At 37.5% G+C, this 18224-nt stretch overlaps 1 protein-coding gene and 1 long non-coding RNA gene across 5 annotated transcripts in view; one reads left to right on the top strand and one right to left on the bottom strand.

Moving 5' to 3' along the window:
- LOC104650758 (uncharacterized) overlaps positions 1–9143 on the top strand; it is a 60319-nt gene extending 51176 nt beyond the window's left edge. For all 3 annotated transcript variants that reach the window (XR_012516226.1, XR_012516227.1, XR_012516228.1), the window contains 2 exons: positions 1245–1296; positions 8687–9143. This is a non-coding gene — a long non-coding RNA (uncharacterized LOC104650758). The remainder of the gene's footprint in view (positions 1–1244; positions 1297–8686) is intronic.
- The window catches only part of BAZ1A (bromodomain adjacent to zinc finger domain 1A), a 116929-nt gene that overhangs the window by 15609 nt on the left and 83096 nt on the right, over positions 1–18224 (bottom strand). For both annotated transcript variants that reach the window (XM_039469143.2, XM_010334953.3), the window contains 7 exons: positions 18038–18203; positions 17402–17515; positions 13216–13340; positions 9143–9739; positions 6936–7099; positions 6203–6357; positions 4037–4185 (listed from right to left, as the gene is read on the bottom strand). In XM_039469143.2, the coding sequence (XP_039325077.1) occupies positions 4037–4185; positions 6203–6357; positions 6936–7099; positions 9143–9739; positions 13216–13340; positions 17402–17515; positions 18038–18203 (1470 nt within the window). The remainder of the gene's footprint in view (positions 1–4036; positions 4186–6202; positions 6358–6935; positions 7100–9142; positions 9740–13215; positions 13341–17401; positions 17516–18037; positions 18204–18224) is intronic.

Raw genomic sequence — 18224 nt, forward strand, 5'->3', positions numbered from 1 at the left:
ATTATTCTAGTGACTAGTCCATAATGAATGTACCTTTTTTTCTATTTTTGCACAGTACTGATATTAAGTATCAGTACAAGTATAAAATATAGTATATAGGATTCCATTTTTCTGTTGTTTCTTTATATTAAACTTTGCTTTTGCCCCAGATTACACAAATGTAAAGGGCAGAATATGTCTTGTTTCTCTTTTATCTTCTATTATGCTAGCACAGATAAATTCCTCAAGAAATTACTAAAAGGATCTTACTAATATAAAATATTGGCAGTCACATCAAATATTAACTGGGAGACTTCATACTGTTCAATGGCCACTATACAGTAATCCAAGTGAACAGGACAGGCTTCTTTGGGGGACGAAATATAAAAACTCTTGCCCTATGTCTCTCCTAGCTAGGAAAAGAAAAAAAATGCTGTGAATAAAATACTTTATGTGAAACAAGTAAACATAAGTTCCACAGCCATTCGTTCTTTTCACTAAGTATATGAAGATACACCAATGTCAACTTTGTATATGCCAATTTAGAAGAGTAATTAGCCAAGGTGTGAAATACAGAAAGGAAAATACTAGGAAGATAATATTTTTTAGCTTATTCCGAAGTCCATTCCCTTAAAAAAAAAATCAAATCCAAAGTTTTCCTTCAAAAGCTAAATATGCAAATCAGTATTCTGCCACAGAAAAAGTAAAATCATAATTCTTTAAAAAGACAACACACAAAATTTCTTTAAAAAGTTAAAAATTTACCATCTCTCACACTAGATTGATCTTCCTCTCCCTTTTTCTTGTCCTTTTTTTTCTATCTCCCTTTTGATCCTTATTAATTTCTGTGTTACCTAATTTCAAATTGATAAAGTTAGTTGAGGATTTTTTTTCATAGCTTAAGGGGTTTAGCCATGACTTTAAAAATAATGGAATTATGAATCTTAAAAAATATCCTCATGTCTTACCTCAAACAGTTAATTAAAACAAGATTTTATCTTCCCCAAATGAAAAAACGTCTAATTTTATCAGTATGATTAATCTCTAGAATAAAAGGGACATACTAGTTTTTTACATGCTTCTTCAGGAAACTGAAAATAATTTCTGAACCTAGATTGGGAAAATGCCTACTATGATTAATTTACTATGCTGAAATATTATCAGGTAAATGGAGAATTTCAATATATAATCTATCTCAAATATTCATAAAGTAAAACCTGCTTTTCCCTCCCCAATTAATGATATTATTGATTACTTTATTTCAGATAGCCTATCTCCATCTCCTGCTGTCCTGTGCAAAACAGATCTTTCAAAGGCGTAAGTTATTCCAATAACTTTTTATGGAGCACCAACAGTAGACACCCATATTATAAATGACCAACATTTGACTTTGACCAAAATTTAACTTTGACACTGTCAAAGTAACAAACTTTTCTTATTTCACTTATTTCTTAAGACCCTGAATTATAATTTTTTTTTTTTTTTTTTTAGACAGAGTTTTGCTCTTGTTGCCCAAGCTGGAGTGCAGTGGCGCAATCTCAGCTCACCACAACCTCCACCTCCAGGGTCTTGAAGTGATTCTCCTGCCTCAGCCTCCCTAGTAGCTGGGATCACAGGTGTGGACCACCACGCCTGGCTAATTTTGTATTTTTAGTAGAGACAGTGTTTCTCTGTGTAGGTCAGGCTGATCTCAAACTCCTGACCTCAGGTGATCCACCCACCTCAGCCTCACAAAGCGCTGGGATTACAGGTGTGAGCCACTGCACCCGGCCCTGAATTATAATTTTCTATCTTTTGGGATGAAATTAATGTTTGAAAAATCACTGTATACAAACCAGCATAAGGAACAGTATCTCTCATATAACCTACTAGACAAGTTTAATACCTCTCAGTATTAATCTTTTTGTCTAAATATTTAATGAGATGTGCAGATGAAAACAAAACACAGATATACTAAACAATCAATCTGATTCCCCATCTTCAACTTATAAAAAACTTTAATGAAAATTTCAGATGTGGGAAAATAAGCAGTATTGCGTCTTATTCTTTTACTCTTTGGGAATCATAGTGTTAGTAGCAGTGTCTTAAATTTATAAAAGCTGCATGATTTACAAATAATTTTAAATTGAAATTTTAATTGAGGTAATTGTGTATTAATATGTGTTTGTAATAAATAGAATGATCCCTTGTACGCATAACTGGATTTAGACAAAGAAAATACTAAGACGTACTGAAGACTGGGAAATAAAAGTAACAGCAAATACCAACTCTAATACCTTTGGGAGCTGTGATTACACGTATTTTCTTTCTTTTTTTTTTTTTAATTATTTATTTAACTTTAGGTGCATAGTATATCTGGCATTTCTCCCCATATTATACCCCCCACCCCCCACTGTCTCTCCCCTACCCCTGCAACTGCCCCCAGTGTGTGATGCTTCTCTCCCCGAGTCCACGTGTTCTCATTGTTCAACACCTACCTATGAGTGAGAACATGCCGCATTTGGCTTTCTGTTCTTGTGTCTGATTATACATATTTTATTTCTTATAATTGGTACTTTTAATGTGGTCAGTGTGTTATTATTAAGTGTATGGTAGGATTATCAATTTATAAAAGTGTGAACAGACTTAATGAGATACTGGCCACAAACTCTTCAATTGAAAAGTTTACAAATATATTCACATTACAAATATATTCACATTTCAAAACTGCTCTGATTACACACTATTTATGAAAACTTTGTTCTATTACTCAATATTATTTAAAAATTATTTTTATTTTTTTGAGATAGAGTTTCACTCTTGTTGCCTTGGCTGGAGTACAATGGTGCAGTCTAGGCTTACTGCAACCTCCGCCTCCTAGCTTTAAGTGATTCTCCTGCCTCAGCCTGCCAAGTAGCTGGGATTACAGGCATGTGCTACCACACCCAGCTAATTTTGTATTTTTAGCAGAGACAGGGTTTCACCATGTTGGTTAGGCTGGTCTTGAACTCCTGACCTCAGGTGATCCACCTGCTTCCACCTCCCAAAGTGCTGGGATTACAGGCGTGGAGCCACCACTCCCAGCCCAAAAAATTATTTAAGGATTTTAGTCAATTCAGGTAGTTCTTTCATATTTCTTCCATGATCCCATTACAATATAAATATCTCAATATGATGAGTTATAAATTAAACATCTCAAAAAGAATTTTAGAATTCTGAAACAGGTATTTTCCAAAAACATAATGATTAGGTTCCTCGATTAGTCCCTAAAAACCCAGTAATTTCATAAATTGCCAAAAAGTGATACAGATAGTATTATTCCTCACTATGAAGTATAGAGCATTTCCTCATCTGTGTTTCTTTTAAAACTTGGTATTTCTCATTTAGCACTTCTTATATAGCATGTGGGTCAGTGACCCTTATCATTAAACTATGCCCCAAATGGTAATCTTTTCAGTCACTTATTTGGGGTTCTCTTTTAAATAACAGAAAAAAAAAGTTACACATAATCTTTGATTATTCAAGGTCTGACTAGTTACAGGTTTTGGTGGTCTTTTTTTTTTTTCTTTTAAAGAGATAGGGTCTTACACTGTCACCTAGGGCACAGTGTAATGGTGTGGTCATAGCTCATTGTAACCTCAAATTCCTGGGCTCATGCAATCCTCCCACCTCAGACTCCTCAAGTGGCTGGGACTACAGGTGTATGCCATGAGGCCTGCTTTAATTTCTTTTTTTTTAATTTAGTAGAGATGGAGTTCTTGCTATATGTTGCCCAAGCTGGTCTAAAACTCTTGGGCTGAAGCAATTCCACTTTCAGCCTCCCAAAGTGCTGGGATTAACAGTCATGAGCCACTGTGCCTAGCTGGTAATCTTTCTTTTAATGAAACTCTTCACAAAAGACTGTATTATTTTAAAAATAAACCTCACTTAAAATAACTCATTTAAAAATGAAAACATAATCTCAAGTTCTTAAGATTAGTTTATCAATTTGATTATGTCAGCCAATAAAGTTCTATTAATTAAAGGGCAACTCAAAATTACTTATAACTTATATTTTGAAATAAAAACAGATACTTACCAAGTGGAGCTTTCAGAAAACGCCGCTCAATGCCCTGCTCTATTTGAAAGAGTGCCATTGCCAGATAATGAACCACACTGCTCACTGATTGTGGTGTACTTGCATTAGTTGATGCAGTACTTGGAGTTTCTGTTTTTATCCCCAAAAGTCTACAATTAAAACATTTAAGAGTTTATGGTACTTAAAAACAATATTAATTATAAGTTGAGTCCATTCATTGATTCAAATGCTTATTTCCACCTTTGTAAAAAAAAATGACTTCCTCAAGGAGCTACAGTAAATTAGTAGGGAAGGGAGATTCATTTAGAAGGACTAAAGGTAAATATTTGAAGGAGAGAAAGTAGAAGAGGGAAGGCTTATGGGAAAGGTTTGAGAGAGGTGACATTGTAATAGGCCTTAAAGCCTAAGTATCTTGGGCAGTTTATCTCTATTTCTCGTTTCAACACTTTTTCTTGCTTCAAACTACTGGGTAGGATTTATTGCTACCTAACTAGTTCATTAACCTCCAGTCTTGCTCCCTCTTCATTAAATTTTCACACTCCAGTGAAAATAATTCTTTTTTTTTTGAGATGGAGTCTGGCACTGTTGCCAGGCTGGAGGGTAGTGGCACAATCTCAGCTCCCTGCAACCTCTGCCTCCCAGATTCAAGCCATTCTCCTGCCTCAGCCTCCCAAGTAGCTAGTATTACAGGCATGTGCCACCATGCCCAGCTAATTTTTTGTATTTTTAGTAGAGATGGGGTTTCACTCTGTTGGCCAGGCTGGTCTTGAACGCCTGACCTTGTGATCCACCTGCCCTGGCCTCCCAAAGTGCTGGGACTATAGGCATGAGCCAACACACCCGGCTTAAAATGATTACGTTAAAGTGTAAACTCATTCACTCAAAGCCTTTGTACATGGTTTTTCTTCCCAGTGTCCTATTTTCCTCAACTTTAGGGTTCAGCTTTGTGGTCACTGCCTCTTGTACTTCCTTTATTATCTCCCATGTTCCCCTAAGACAAGTAGCCCTCCCATGTACTTCATTTGCACGGGGTATAACCTTCTATCAGCACCCTGTTCTAGTAAATGTAATACTAGCCTCATGTATCTCCATTGTTCCCTTCTAGATGACAAACTGCTTAAAGGCACATAATATCCAAAATAATCTTGAAAAAAAAAAAGTAGATATATGGTTATAGGTTCTGATTAATAATATTTACTACTTACAATTATTTCTTTAGAGAAGAGGTCTCATTGTTGTTCAGGCTGGAGTACAGTGGCACAATCATTATTAGCTCACTGCAGCTTTGAAGTCCTGGGATACAAAGCTGGAGTCGATGGGACTACAAGTGCATGCCAGCCAGTGGTAGTGGCTCACACCTGTAATCCCAGCACTTTGGGAAGCCGAGGCGGGTGGATCATGAGGTCAGGAGATTGAGACCATCCTGGCCAACATGGTGAAACCCTGTCTCTACTAGAAATACAAAACTTAGCTGGCCGTGGTGTTGTGTGCTTGTAATTCCAGATACTTGGGAGGCTGAGGCAGGAGAATTACTTGAACCAGGGAGTTGGAGGTAGTAGTGAGCTGAGATTGAGCCACTGCACTCCAGCCTGGCGACAGAGCGAGACTCTGTCCCCACCTCCAAAAAAAAAAACAAAAACAAAAACAAAAACAAGTACATGCCACCATGCCCAGCTAATTTCAAAAAAAAGTTTTTTCTTTTTTTAAAAAGAGACAGGATTTCTCACTATGTTGCCCAGGCTGTTTTCCAACTCCTGGCTTCAAGCAGTCTTCCTGCTTCAGCCTCCTGAGTAGCTGAGACTACAGGAGGCCCACACCATCTTGCCTGGCTCAAACAATATTTAAGTCTACCAGAATTTACCAATTTACTAAGTTTCCCTACAGAAAAAAAAAAAATGATAGTATAGGTACTTTCTGAAATTAATAAAACCTTAAGTTCAAATATTAAAAAAAATACTAAAGAAATTATCATTATTCTAATAAACTGTCTTTTGGTTGCATTAGTACAAAGTGGAGTAACAAAGATCCTGAGTTTTAGAAAATGATTATTCCAGTGGTCTTCATGACAACTTTTAAAAATAAGAAAAAGCAACATACTTACTAAAAAAAAAAAGAAAAAAAAGGCAAAGAAAAGTAATCGTTACTTTGGAAAAAATCCTTTTGTACCTGTCTTTTACTATGACCTTTGTTTGTTCATCAATTTCCATCTCTTCCACATCTTCATTCACAGTTTTAATTATCCCATTTTCCTTGTTTTCCTCATTTAACAGCTCATACCGTCCACTTTCTAATGCTGATCTCCAGATATGTCGATCTGTAACCTGTAACAAAATTCAAACTTACTAACCATGAAAAATAGAATATATTGTTTCTGAGAGGTAGGAAGTTCAATATACATATAAAATCAATTTATGGATATTTTAGAAATGATTATGAATTAAAAAGGAATCTAAAAATTAGGTTACTAAGTAGCCAAAATGGAATTCATATTCTTCATAGATGAAAACCTTACTTTCTGTATAAATACATCACAAACAGTTCTAAGATTGGTCACTTGATAGCAGCAAAAAAATGGCAGATGATGGCAAAGGCATGAACAGAATACATTATCTGCCATGAATTACAGATTTTAAAAAGGTGACAAAGATACCAACAAATGAACGACTCAGCAGAGAAGGCAGGGGCTAGTCAAGGAAGAAGAAAATATCCTAATACATTTCAACATATGATGAAAATCTCATAAAAAATATTGTGATGGAGGGGAATAAAGTTAGTTTTCATCACTCTCTGGTGTTTATTCAAAACACACATGCCTTGTCTATGTCATGTAGATAACAAATATGACCAAAATTCTGGACCAAGCAGATTAGACAAATTAAAAAGGGGAACAGGTACAAACCTTGATTGCTCCTAATGTTCCTTGGTAGATTCTATCTTCAATATCTAAAAGAAAATCTCTCAGCCTCAATTCAAGTTGCTTTTCTGCAGACATCTGAAATGGATCATATGTACTGGAAGATCTTCCCCGACTATATGTTGGTTTGCTATCAGGCTGAGGTTTGTCTGAAATAGTAATCAAATACTTTTATCGTGATTTTCTTATTAAAAACTGTAATTATTCCATGTAATTGTTACGATCTTGAAATAATGGATATAAAAGCACTTTGTAAATCCTCAAGTGCCACAAATGAATGAATGAATGAATGAGTATCATTTATCTTATAAAGCCCCTTGTACAGCTATTCAGGAGGCTGAGGCAGGATTGCTTGAGCCCAGGAGTTTCAGTCTACAGTGAAACTATGATTATGCCACTGTACTCCAGCCTGGGCAACACAGCGAGATCCTGTCTCTAAATAAATAAAGCCCTTGTATCCAGAATATATAAAGAATTTTTACAGCACAATAAAAAGACAACCCAATTTAAAAAGGGGCAAAGGATCTGAAAATATATTTAAGAAAGATATACAAATGGCCAATGAGCACATGAAAAGATGCTCAACAATGGCCAGGCACGGTGGCTCATGCCTGTAATCCCAGCACTTTGGGAGGCCAAGGCAGGTGGATCACCCGAGGTCAGCAGTTCAAGACCAGCCTGGCCAACATAATGAAACACAAAAGAAAGAAGAAAAAACACTTTCCAACTATCAAACCAATCTGACAACAACCGAAACAACAGAGAAATTTAATTCCAACATATTATCAAAATCAAGGCAGATTATCAGGGGTCCAAGCTCTTTCTATCTTGTTGGTACTGCTATCCTTAGGATTTTTCTGCCTGTCTCATGTTCCAGAATGATTTATCACTATGTCTGCATTCTAGCTAGTTGCAAGTGGGTAGGAAGAAAGAGAGCACATCCCAGAGGGTACACACAATGCTTCTGATCCTGTATCTTTCAACAAAGAAACCCCATCTCTACTAAAAATACAAAAAATTAGCTGGGCCTGGTGGTAGGCACCTGCTATCCCAGCTACTTGGGAGTCTGGGACAGGAGAAACACTTGAACCTGGGAGGCGGAGGTTGCAGTGAGCCAAGACTGCACCATTGCACTTGAGTATGGGCAACAAGAATGAAATTCTGTCTCAAAAAAAGAAATGGCTGTGTGTGGTGGCTCATACCTGTAATCCCAGCACTTTGGGAGGCCAAGGTGGGCAGATCACCTAAGGTCAGGAGTTTGAGACCAGCCTGACCAAACCCTGTCTCTACTAAAAATACAAAATTAGCCAGGCGTGGTGGCATGCACATGTAGTTTCAGCTACTTGGGAGGCTGAGACAGGAGAATTGCTTGAACCCAGGAGGCGGAGGTTGCGGTGAGCCAAGATCACACCATTGTACTCCAGCCTGGGTCACAAGAGTGAAACTGTCTCAAAATAAATAAATAAACAAATAACAAAAAAGAATTGTGATCTGTAGTTTTTAATCCTGGAAAAAAACAAAACAACAACAACAAAAAAACTAAAGTAGTCATGGTAACATACCCCTAAATTTAAGCAATTCTTTTTTAAAATTTATTTTAATTAAAATGTTTTTAGCTCTATTTTCTCCCCCACAGGAAACAAGTAAGCAATTCTTTACCTAGAGACTCTCATTTATTAATACAAAAACTCACATCTAAAAATGCCTTACTGCTTTTTCTTATTTGTCATCAACAGATGAACCATCAAACAGGAAATGCTGCTCTCCAACCTGCCCTTGCAGCCAAGCTCCAAAGAAGTGATCATTAGTGGAACTTCTCCCTGGACTCTTCAGTCAAAACCCTTAATGAGTAACCTCAATCTCCATAATCTATCCAAAATTGAAGGCGGCCTTAAAGTATTCTTGGCTTTCAGAGTCTGCTGACCAAGGAATAAGGAGATCAGGAAGAATGTGTATCTTGTTACACCATAGATGTGTTCCTCATAATTCAAATTTAAGCCAGTGGAATTTAGATAATCTTGTTTCTATAAAGAAATACATTCCTAAACTCTGTAACTTGCAAACTAAGGGGATAACCTAAATTAAAGATGAGGTGGTGTAAATTTCTAGTAGCTTGAAAAAATGCTTAATCCTGAATGACCAGAGATTAGGGGGAGGAAAAAAAATAAAAATAATTTTCATTAAAAATTTACCTGAAAAATGAAATTTCTCTTCAGAAAAACGGGCTAGCTGTGCACATATTCTGCTTTTCTCTTGTAACAAAGTTTCTTTTAAGGCACTTTCTCTATGTCCTCTAGAATTAAGAGCTTCAATAAGCTGGTCTAGCTGTTCACAGGAACTGTAAAAGCACCATCGATTTGGCTTATGCACTGGTTTTGGCAGCTGCACGGAATGGTCACATGGACCTTGGTCAATGTTGGAGGTAGATTCAGACATCAGAGGCTCTCCAGTTTTAGTGGATACCTGAGGATCTTGAGACTGTACATTATTCTGAAATGATGAAGGTCTAGGCAACAGCATGTCTTCAGTAAGACCAGAATAATCTTCTTCAATAAAGAGTCCAGGAATAGAAGGGAAAATCCAGTATCGTCTATACATGCGGTCACGACCCAAGGGAAAGATATTGGTACAGGCTATGGCACTTTGGATTTTTTCTAAGAGCTCTTTCTCTTTTCGTTGGTGTTCCTGTTTTAATACTTCTTCCTCATCAGCAGTAAGAGGATCTTTTGTTACATGGTTGATCTCTTCTTGCCTTGTAAATTCTTTAAATCCATTTTGTCCTCTTTTCCCTATAAGTTAAATAAAATGTTTCATCATCAGTATATTTCAAATATCCATTAGAAAAATATGAGATACAAAGTTACCCCAAGTTATTAGGTGTTATGGACTAAACTGTGTCCCCTCCCCACTGAAGCCCTAACCTCCAATGTGATTGTATTTGGAGACAATCTTTAAGGAGGTATAAGGTCATAAAGGTAGGGCCCTAATCCAACATGCCTGGTGTTACTAACACTCTGTTAGTAAGAAATCAATATAGTTATATCTAAAGGGGCATGCAAAATCTGTAATTTCCATACTGGTAAGTACAGTAGAGTATGTTAGTTATCCTTCAGTAGTCATCCCAGGCCTTCCTCTATGGCAGCAAACTACTTCTGGAGAGGACTAGCTTATAAATATTTGTCTTTGTGGATCTTACGGTCTTCACAGCTATTCAAGTCCACTATTGTAGCCCAAAGCAATCACAGGCAACACGTAGACAATGAGCTTGGCTATGGTTCAATATAACTATGGACAGTGAAATGTGAATTTCATATAATTTTCACTTATCACAAAGTATCATTCTTTTTTTTCCCCACCATTTAAAATGTAGAAATCCAGCTGAGTGTGGTGGCTCATGCTTGTAATCCCAGCACTTTGGGATTACAGCCAAGGTGGGTGGATCACCTGAGGTCAGGAGTCCGAGACCAGCCTGGCCAGCATGGTGAAATTCCATCTCTACTAAAAATACAGAAATTAGCTAGGTGCGGTACCAAGTGCCTGTAATCCCAGCTGCTTGGGAGGCTGAGGCATGAGAATCACTTGAACCCAGGAGGTGGAAGTTGCAGTGAGCCAAGTCACACCAGTGCACTCTAGCCTGGGGGATAGAGTGACACTGTGTCTCAAAAAAAAAAAAAAAAAAAAAAAAAAAAAAAAAAAAAAAGTCCCATGATAGGCTGTCAAAAAAAAGAAAAAGAAAAAATCCTTTTTAGCTTTTAGCTTATGAGTTATACAAAAACAGGGCGGGGCTGGGTGAGGTAGCTCACACCTGTAATTCCAACACTTTGGGAGGCTGACATAAGTGGATCATTTGAGGCCAGGAGTTTGAAACCAGCCTGACCAACATGGTAAAACCCCATCTCTACTAAAAATATAAAACTCAGCCAGGTGTGGTAGCAGGTGCCTGTAATGCCAGCTACTTGGGAGGCTGAGGCAGGAGAATCGCCTGAACCCGGAAAGCAGAGGTTGCAGTGAGCCAAGATGGCACCACTTCACCCCAGCGTGGGCAACACAGCAAGACTCCATCTCAAAAAACAACAACAACAAAAATGGGGCAGGCCAGATGTGGCATACAAACTGTTATTTACTAACTACTGGTGTAAGGTAATAGAACCACTTGTTTTTAGCTGGGCACTTAGCAACCCAAAAGGACGTTTCCCATAGTAGGCATGACTACATGAAAAACTTTTGTTCAAAGATACAGGATCAGAAGCATTGTGTGTACCCTCTGGGCTGTGCTTCCCTTTCTTCCTACCCACTTCCAACTAGCTAGAATGCAGACATAGTGATAAATCATTCTGGAACATGAGACGGGCAGAAAAACCCTAAGGATAGCAGTACCAACAAGATAGAAAGAGCTTGGACCCCTGATAATCTGCCTTGACTTTGATAATATGTTAGAATTAAATTTCTCTGTTGTTTCGGTTGTTGTCAGATTGGTTTGATATTTGGGAAGTGTTTTTTCCTTCTTTCTTTTGCTTGAAAGAGTCTGTGTAAGATTGGAATTATCTGTTTTTTAAAAAATGTGGCAGAATTCACTTATAAAGTTGTCTAGGACTGATGTTTTCTCTGCAAAAAAATGTTAGTATTGATTCAAGTCCTTTAATGGTTTAAGACCATCCACATTAAAGAATTTGTTCACAAATCCATTTTGAAAATTTGTATTTTTCTAGGATTTTATTTTTGCATATATTTTCAAATTTATTATCAAAAAATTATATTATCCCCTTTAAATTCCTACTCTATATCAAAAATTTATATATTATCCCCTTTAAATACCTACTCTATCTATAGTTATGTTGCTCCCCTTTCAGCCCTAAGTTTATTATGATCTCTCTCTTTATAAAAATCAATTTCAACAAATGTTTGTCTAGTTTGTGTCTTTCTTAAAATAACACACTTTTGGATTTGTTGTTCTCTATTATATTTTTATTTTATTTTTTTGGGAAAGGGTCTTGCTCTCTTGCCCAGGCTGGAGAGTAGTGGCGTGATCAGGGCTCACTATAGCCTTGACCTCCCAGGCTCAAGTGACCTTCTCACTTAGCCTACTGAGTAGCTGGGACTACAGGTGCATGCCACCATGCCCAGCATATTTTTTTGGGTACTTTTTGTAGTGATGGGGTTTCACTATGTAGCCAAGGCCAATTTTTGAACTCCTGGGCTTAAACAATCCGCCAACCTTAGCCTCCCAGAGTGCTGGGATTACAGGTGTGAGCCACTGCACCTGGCCCTACTATATTTTTATTTTCTATTTCTATTTCTACTCTTATGTATTATTTCCTTCTAACTTGGGGGGATTATTCTTTTCACCCACCATCTCCTTAAATGTCTAGCTCAATTTGTGTTTCACCTTTTCTAGTATGTATTAAAGCTATACATTTCCCCCTAAGTAGAGGGACTGTATCCAACGAGTGTTAATACGCAGTAATGATTAGTTTTAAATATTTTTTAGTTTCTGTTATGGTTTCTCCTTTGATCCAATATTTAGAAGAATGTTTTAAAGCTCTAATCATATTAGGTTTGCTTTAGAAATCAATTGCATTGCAATCAGACAATACAGCTTCCATGATACAGGAAATTTTCCATCTACTTAAGAGTAACCATTTAGAAAAAAATACAGAAAAAAGATCCCATCCAAATTATAGGCACAGAATTAACTTAAGGATTTCCTTGGATAGTCATTAAATATGATTGGCTAAGGATCCTCAAAATAAATTTGTATCAACAGCTTTTAAAAGATGTATTTGCTTTGATCTAGCAATTTATAAAATAATTTTAAGGTAGGAGAGACTTCCATTTTCAGCAATATGATACCAATTATGAGCATTATTGATCTTTGTATCTCTAGCACACAGGAAGCATCCAGTGCATGCTGAATATAAATTTCTATTTGGCCCAAATAAAGTAGTGAATGTAAAAATTCAACAAAACTGCTGACTAGCCAAAAATTGAAGTTATGAGAAACTGTCCTATTAAAGACATAGGCATATTCTCTCTTCTTTCTAAAGTATAAATGATGTGTAAATAATGACCCAATCATGAATGTACTAAGACTTCATAACACATTTTTACAACTTGGCACAGCTATGAGGTGGGCATTTGAAAAATAAACACAGCCCAGAATCACAAATGAAAGCAATCAATATATTTCAGAGGAGCTGAATTAATAAAATGCTTTATCAGTTAAAAACAAACAAACAAGAATGCTGTTAAGAAATTTCAGTATTACCTTTTCTGCCTCTTTTATGTGATCCTGGGTCATCTTCATCTTCAGTGACCATATCTTGATCTAATTCCTTTTGCTCTATGTCTTTGCTCTCAGTGCTAGTATCAAAATCTTCCCTTTCTTCCTCCCTTTACAATAAAAACAAAGATGACATTTACTAACGAATATATAATTTCATTTATGAAATATTTATTGCGTACGAGGTATCAGGCATTATAGGCTTAGGAAGTAGTGAACAACATGACACAGTTTATGGTCTTGCAGAGAAAACAGATAATTACACAAATCATTTAAAAAATACGTAGTAAGTACTAAAACGAGAAGTTCAAGGTACTGTGAAAACGTTTCAAGGTGAATGAAACTGACTCTTTTTTTTTTTTTTTTTTTTTTGAGACGGAGTTTCGCCCCTGTTACCCAGGCTGGAGTGCAATGGCGCGATCTCGGCTCACCGCAACCTCCGCCTCCTGGGCTCAGGCAATTCTCCTGCCTCAGCCTCCTGAGTAGCTGGGATTACAGGCACGTGCCACCGTGCCCAGCTAATTTTTTGTATTTTGAGTAGAGATGGGGTTTCACCATGTCGACCAGGATGGTCTCGAACCCTCGACCTCGTGATCCACCCGCCTCGGCCTCCCAAAGTGCTGGGATTACAGGCTTGAGCCACCGCGCCCGGCGAAACTGACTCTCAGCGATCAAAAAGGTTGGCTTGAAGAAGTGACATTTTACACTATGAGACCAGGGAGATGGGGAGGTGTGTGCTGCAGAGGAATAACATATGCAATGGCACAGAGCTCAAGAAGATAGGGAGGAGCTTATAATTTTAAGAAAACTGTAAAGGAGAAAGCAGTAATCTAAGAGATAGATGAGAAGAAAAGGAAGGGTCAGATTAGGCTGGGCCTTGTAAGGCCTTATCCAAAAAACAATAAGAAAAAACCAGAAGAGTTTAGAAAAACGAAATGATATTAGAAAGTGCTGTAGCCACTGTGTGAAAAATATTCCTGGGAAAGAAAGTAGATGAGGGGAGATTAGTAAAGAAACCAGTAATAGTAACAGATCAGTAGTGGTCTAGGTGGCTGGCTAGGCCATGGTGGTAGCTTAGAGTAGGAAGGAGAGAAAATGACAAATAGTGGAGGAGAGAGATTCAGAAATACTAAACAGCCAGAATGAACACAATATGGATATTTAATTCAATATGTTATTCAAATTAAAACTAAAATTATATACTCTGGTTTCTCTTCAGATTGTATAAATCTTTCACCTTTTACTAAAAACAAAATTATATAAACCTTGAAATGAATTCCACCATTATGTTCTAAATCCAAAGTCAGGTTTTGCAAGCTTTAATGTAGGAGAGCCAGGAATAATGTAAACGAGTGGGGCTGAATGAATAACTTTAAAAATATGAAGACATGAAATCCATACGATGCTACTTTTTTTTTTTTTTTTAATTGAGCTTAGATACCATAACAATCACCATTTGAAAGTGTACAATTTGGTGGTCGTTAGTATATTCACAAGGTTGCCCAATCATTACCACTGTCCAATTCCAGAACATTTTCATCATACCAAAGGAAAAACTCCATACTCATTAGTAGTCATTTCCCATTTCCTCTTTCCTGCTGCTGCCCCTGGCAAATATCCATCTACTCTCTACTGATTTGCTTCTTCTGGACATTTCATATAAATGGAATCATACAACATGTGGATTTTGTGACTAGCATCTTTTTTGTTTTATTTTATTTTTGAGATGGAGTCTCATGTTGCCCAGGCTGGAGCATGATCTTGGCTCAAGGCAACCTCCACCTCCAGGGCTCAAGGAATTCTCCTGCCTCTACAGGCATTCACCACCATGCTCAGCCAATTTTTTTTTTTTTTGAGAGTTTCGCTCTTGTTGCCCAGGCTGGAGTGCAATGGTGTGATCTTGGCTCACTGCAACCTCCACCTCCCGGGTTCAAGCAATTCTCATGCCTCAGCCTCCGAGTAACTGGGATTATAGGCATGTGCCATCATGCCCGGCTAATTTTGTATTTTTAGTAAAGATGGGGTTTCTCCATGTTAGTCTAGCTGGTCTCGATCTCCTGACCTCAGGTGATCCACCCGCCTTAGCTTCCCAAAGTGCTGGGATTATAGGCATGAGCTATCATGATTGGCAATTTTTTGTATTTTCAGTAGAGATGGGGTTTCACCATGTTAACCAGGTTGGTCTTGAACCCTGACCTCAGGTGATCTGCCCATCTCAGCCTCCCAAAGTGCTGGCATGAGCCACTGCATCCGGTGGTGACCAGCTTCTTAACTAGAATGTTTTCAAAGTTCATCCACATTAAAGCCTGCATTAGAACTTCATTCCTTTTTATTGTTGAATAATATTCTCCTGTTTGGAAATCCCATGGAAGAGATACACCATTACTTTATTCATTCATCAACTGATGGACATTTGGGTTGTTATCACTTCTGGCTATTAATAATAATGCTGCTATGAACATTTGTGTCTTAAGTTTTTGGGTGAAGGTACGCTCTTAATTCTTTCACTATATACCTAGGAGTGCAATTGCTGGGTCATACAGTAACAAATGGTTTAATTGTTTGAAGAACTATCAAACTGTTTTCCAAAGTAGCTGCATCATTTACATTCCCACCAAGAATGTATGGGAGTTCTGATTTTTCTTTTTCTTTTTTTTTTTTTTTTTTGAGACGGAGTTTCGCTCTTGTTACCCAGGCTGGAGTGCAATGGCACGATCTCGGCTCACCGCAACCTCCGCCTCCTGGGTTCAAGCAATTCTCCTGCCCCAGCCTCCTGAGTAGCTGGGATTACAGGCACGCACCACCATGCCCAGCTAATTTTTTGTATTTTTAGTAGAGACGGGGTTTCACCATGTTGACCAGGATGGTCTCGATCTCTCGACCTTGTGATCCACCCGCCTCGGCCTCCCAAAGTGCTGGGATTACAGGCTTGAGCCACCGCGCCCGGCCGGGAGTTCTGATTTTTCAAGTCCTCACCAAAACTTGTTATTCTTTGTCACTTTGATTATAGCCAGCCTACTGGGTATGAAGTAGTATTTTACTGTGGTTTTGATGTGCATTTCCCTGATGATTAATGAAGTTGAGCATCTTCTTATGTACTTATTGTATATCTTCTTTGGAGAAATGTCTATTCAAATCTATTGCTCATTATTATTTTTTTGAGACAGAGTTTCGCTCTTGTTGCCCAGGCTGGATTGCGATGGCACGATCTTGGCTCACCGCAACTTCAGCCTCCCAGGTTCAAGCAATTCTTCTGCCTCTGCCTCCCAAGTGGCTGGGAGTACAGGCACATGCCACCACACCCAGCTAATTTTCGTATTTTTAGTAGTGATGGGGTTTCACCACGTTGACCAGGATGGTCTCGATCTCTTAACCTTGTGATCCGCCCTCCTTGGCCTCCCAAAGTGCTGGGATTACAGGTGTGAGCCACTGTGCCCGGCCTATTGCTCACATTTCAATTGGGTTGTTTTCGAAATTTTTTATTATTATCATTTCTTCTTTATTTTTTGACATTTAAAAAATTAACTCCCTATTCTGAATCTTTCAGATTTTTACTGTTGAGTTGTAAGAATTCTTTTACATTCTGGATACAAGTCTCTTATCAGATATATGATTTGCTCAAGTATTTTCTTCTATTGGAAGTTTGTGACCTAAGATCTTAAGGCTTATTAATAGGTACTTTTACATGCAAGTATTAAAAAGTCAAAGTCAATATACTAATTTTGAAATATTGAATTTTTTCAGAACTTTCCTTTGCAGATTTCATAAAAAAGATTATTTCTGTTAAATTCCTACTTGTTTTCATAGACAATTCCATCCCAAATATTCTAAAATGCAATCAAATATTTGGGCAGTCTCTAAATTACTTAGGGTGCTGTCATCCTCTCCCCTTTATCATCTACCAAAAAACAACCAATCTCAACCCTGTTCCTCTGTAACGCCCAGAAAACTCTGTGAAATACAGCGTACACCCATGATATTGGTGGAGGGGAGATAAAAATATGTTATTGGTTAAAAATAACCTATTGAGTGTTTTTCTGGGAAATTACCATGTACCTATAATAAAAAGGCAACTTTTCTAAAAATCTGAAAGCATTTTTACAATTTAACGTATCTGATTTTTATTCTTTATGTATGGTGAAGCATGTGAGCAGTGTGATTCAAACCATACCCAATAGATATGTCTGCCGTTGAATTTCTTTGCTCATCTTCTTTCAGTTTTTCTTGTTTCTCTTTCATTTTTTGTTCTTGCTCCTTAAGTTTTTCTTCCTTCCTTTTACGAATTCTAAAAGTTAAAATGAAATATTGTAGTCTATCTGATACACATGTACTTTTCACTTTTAGCACCTTGCCTTTAATCAAATCATAGCAAGTGCTCCAAATGTTACTATAAAACTATAATGCAGTAATCATTCATAAGCTCTTTTTTTTTTTTTGAGACATAGTGTCACTCTGCTGCCCAGGCTAGAGTGCAGTGTTGCTATCTCAGCTCACTGCAACCTCTGCCTCCCAGGTTCAAGTGATTTTCGTGTCTCAACCTCCCAAGTAGCTGGGATTACAGACATGTACCACCACGTGCAGTTAATTTTTGTATTTTTAGTTGAGACAGGGTTTCGCTATGTTGGCCATGCTGGTCTTGAACTCCTGACCTCAAGTGATCCGCCTGTCTGGCCTCATTCATAAGCTTAGTAAAGCCATCAAACATCAGTATAAGCCAATGCTGCATTATAGCACCATGTGAAATACGGTTTTAAATGCAAAGAAAGAAACTGCTTTCATAAATACAATTATTGCAATTATTTCTTACCTAGCAGCTGCTTCTTCCCTCTCCTTTCGATGTTGTTCTGCTTTTAACTCCCGGAACTCCTGCTTTGCCTGTCGTAATATATCAACATAATCTTCAATAAAATCCCTAGTCGAAACAAGGGTCAGTAGCTTTCCACAGAGAGCATGGAGTATCTTCATTTTTTCTCCTGTCAAAAATTGGTAAATAC

This window comes from Saimiri boliviensis, chromosome 2 (genome assembly GCF_048565385.1).
Source record: "Saimiri boliviensis isolate mSaiBol1 chromosome 2, mSaiBol1.pri, whole genome shotgun sequence".
Lineage (NCBI taxonomy): Eukaryota > Metazoa > Chordata > Mammalia > Primates > Cebidae > Saimiri > Saimiri boliviensis.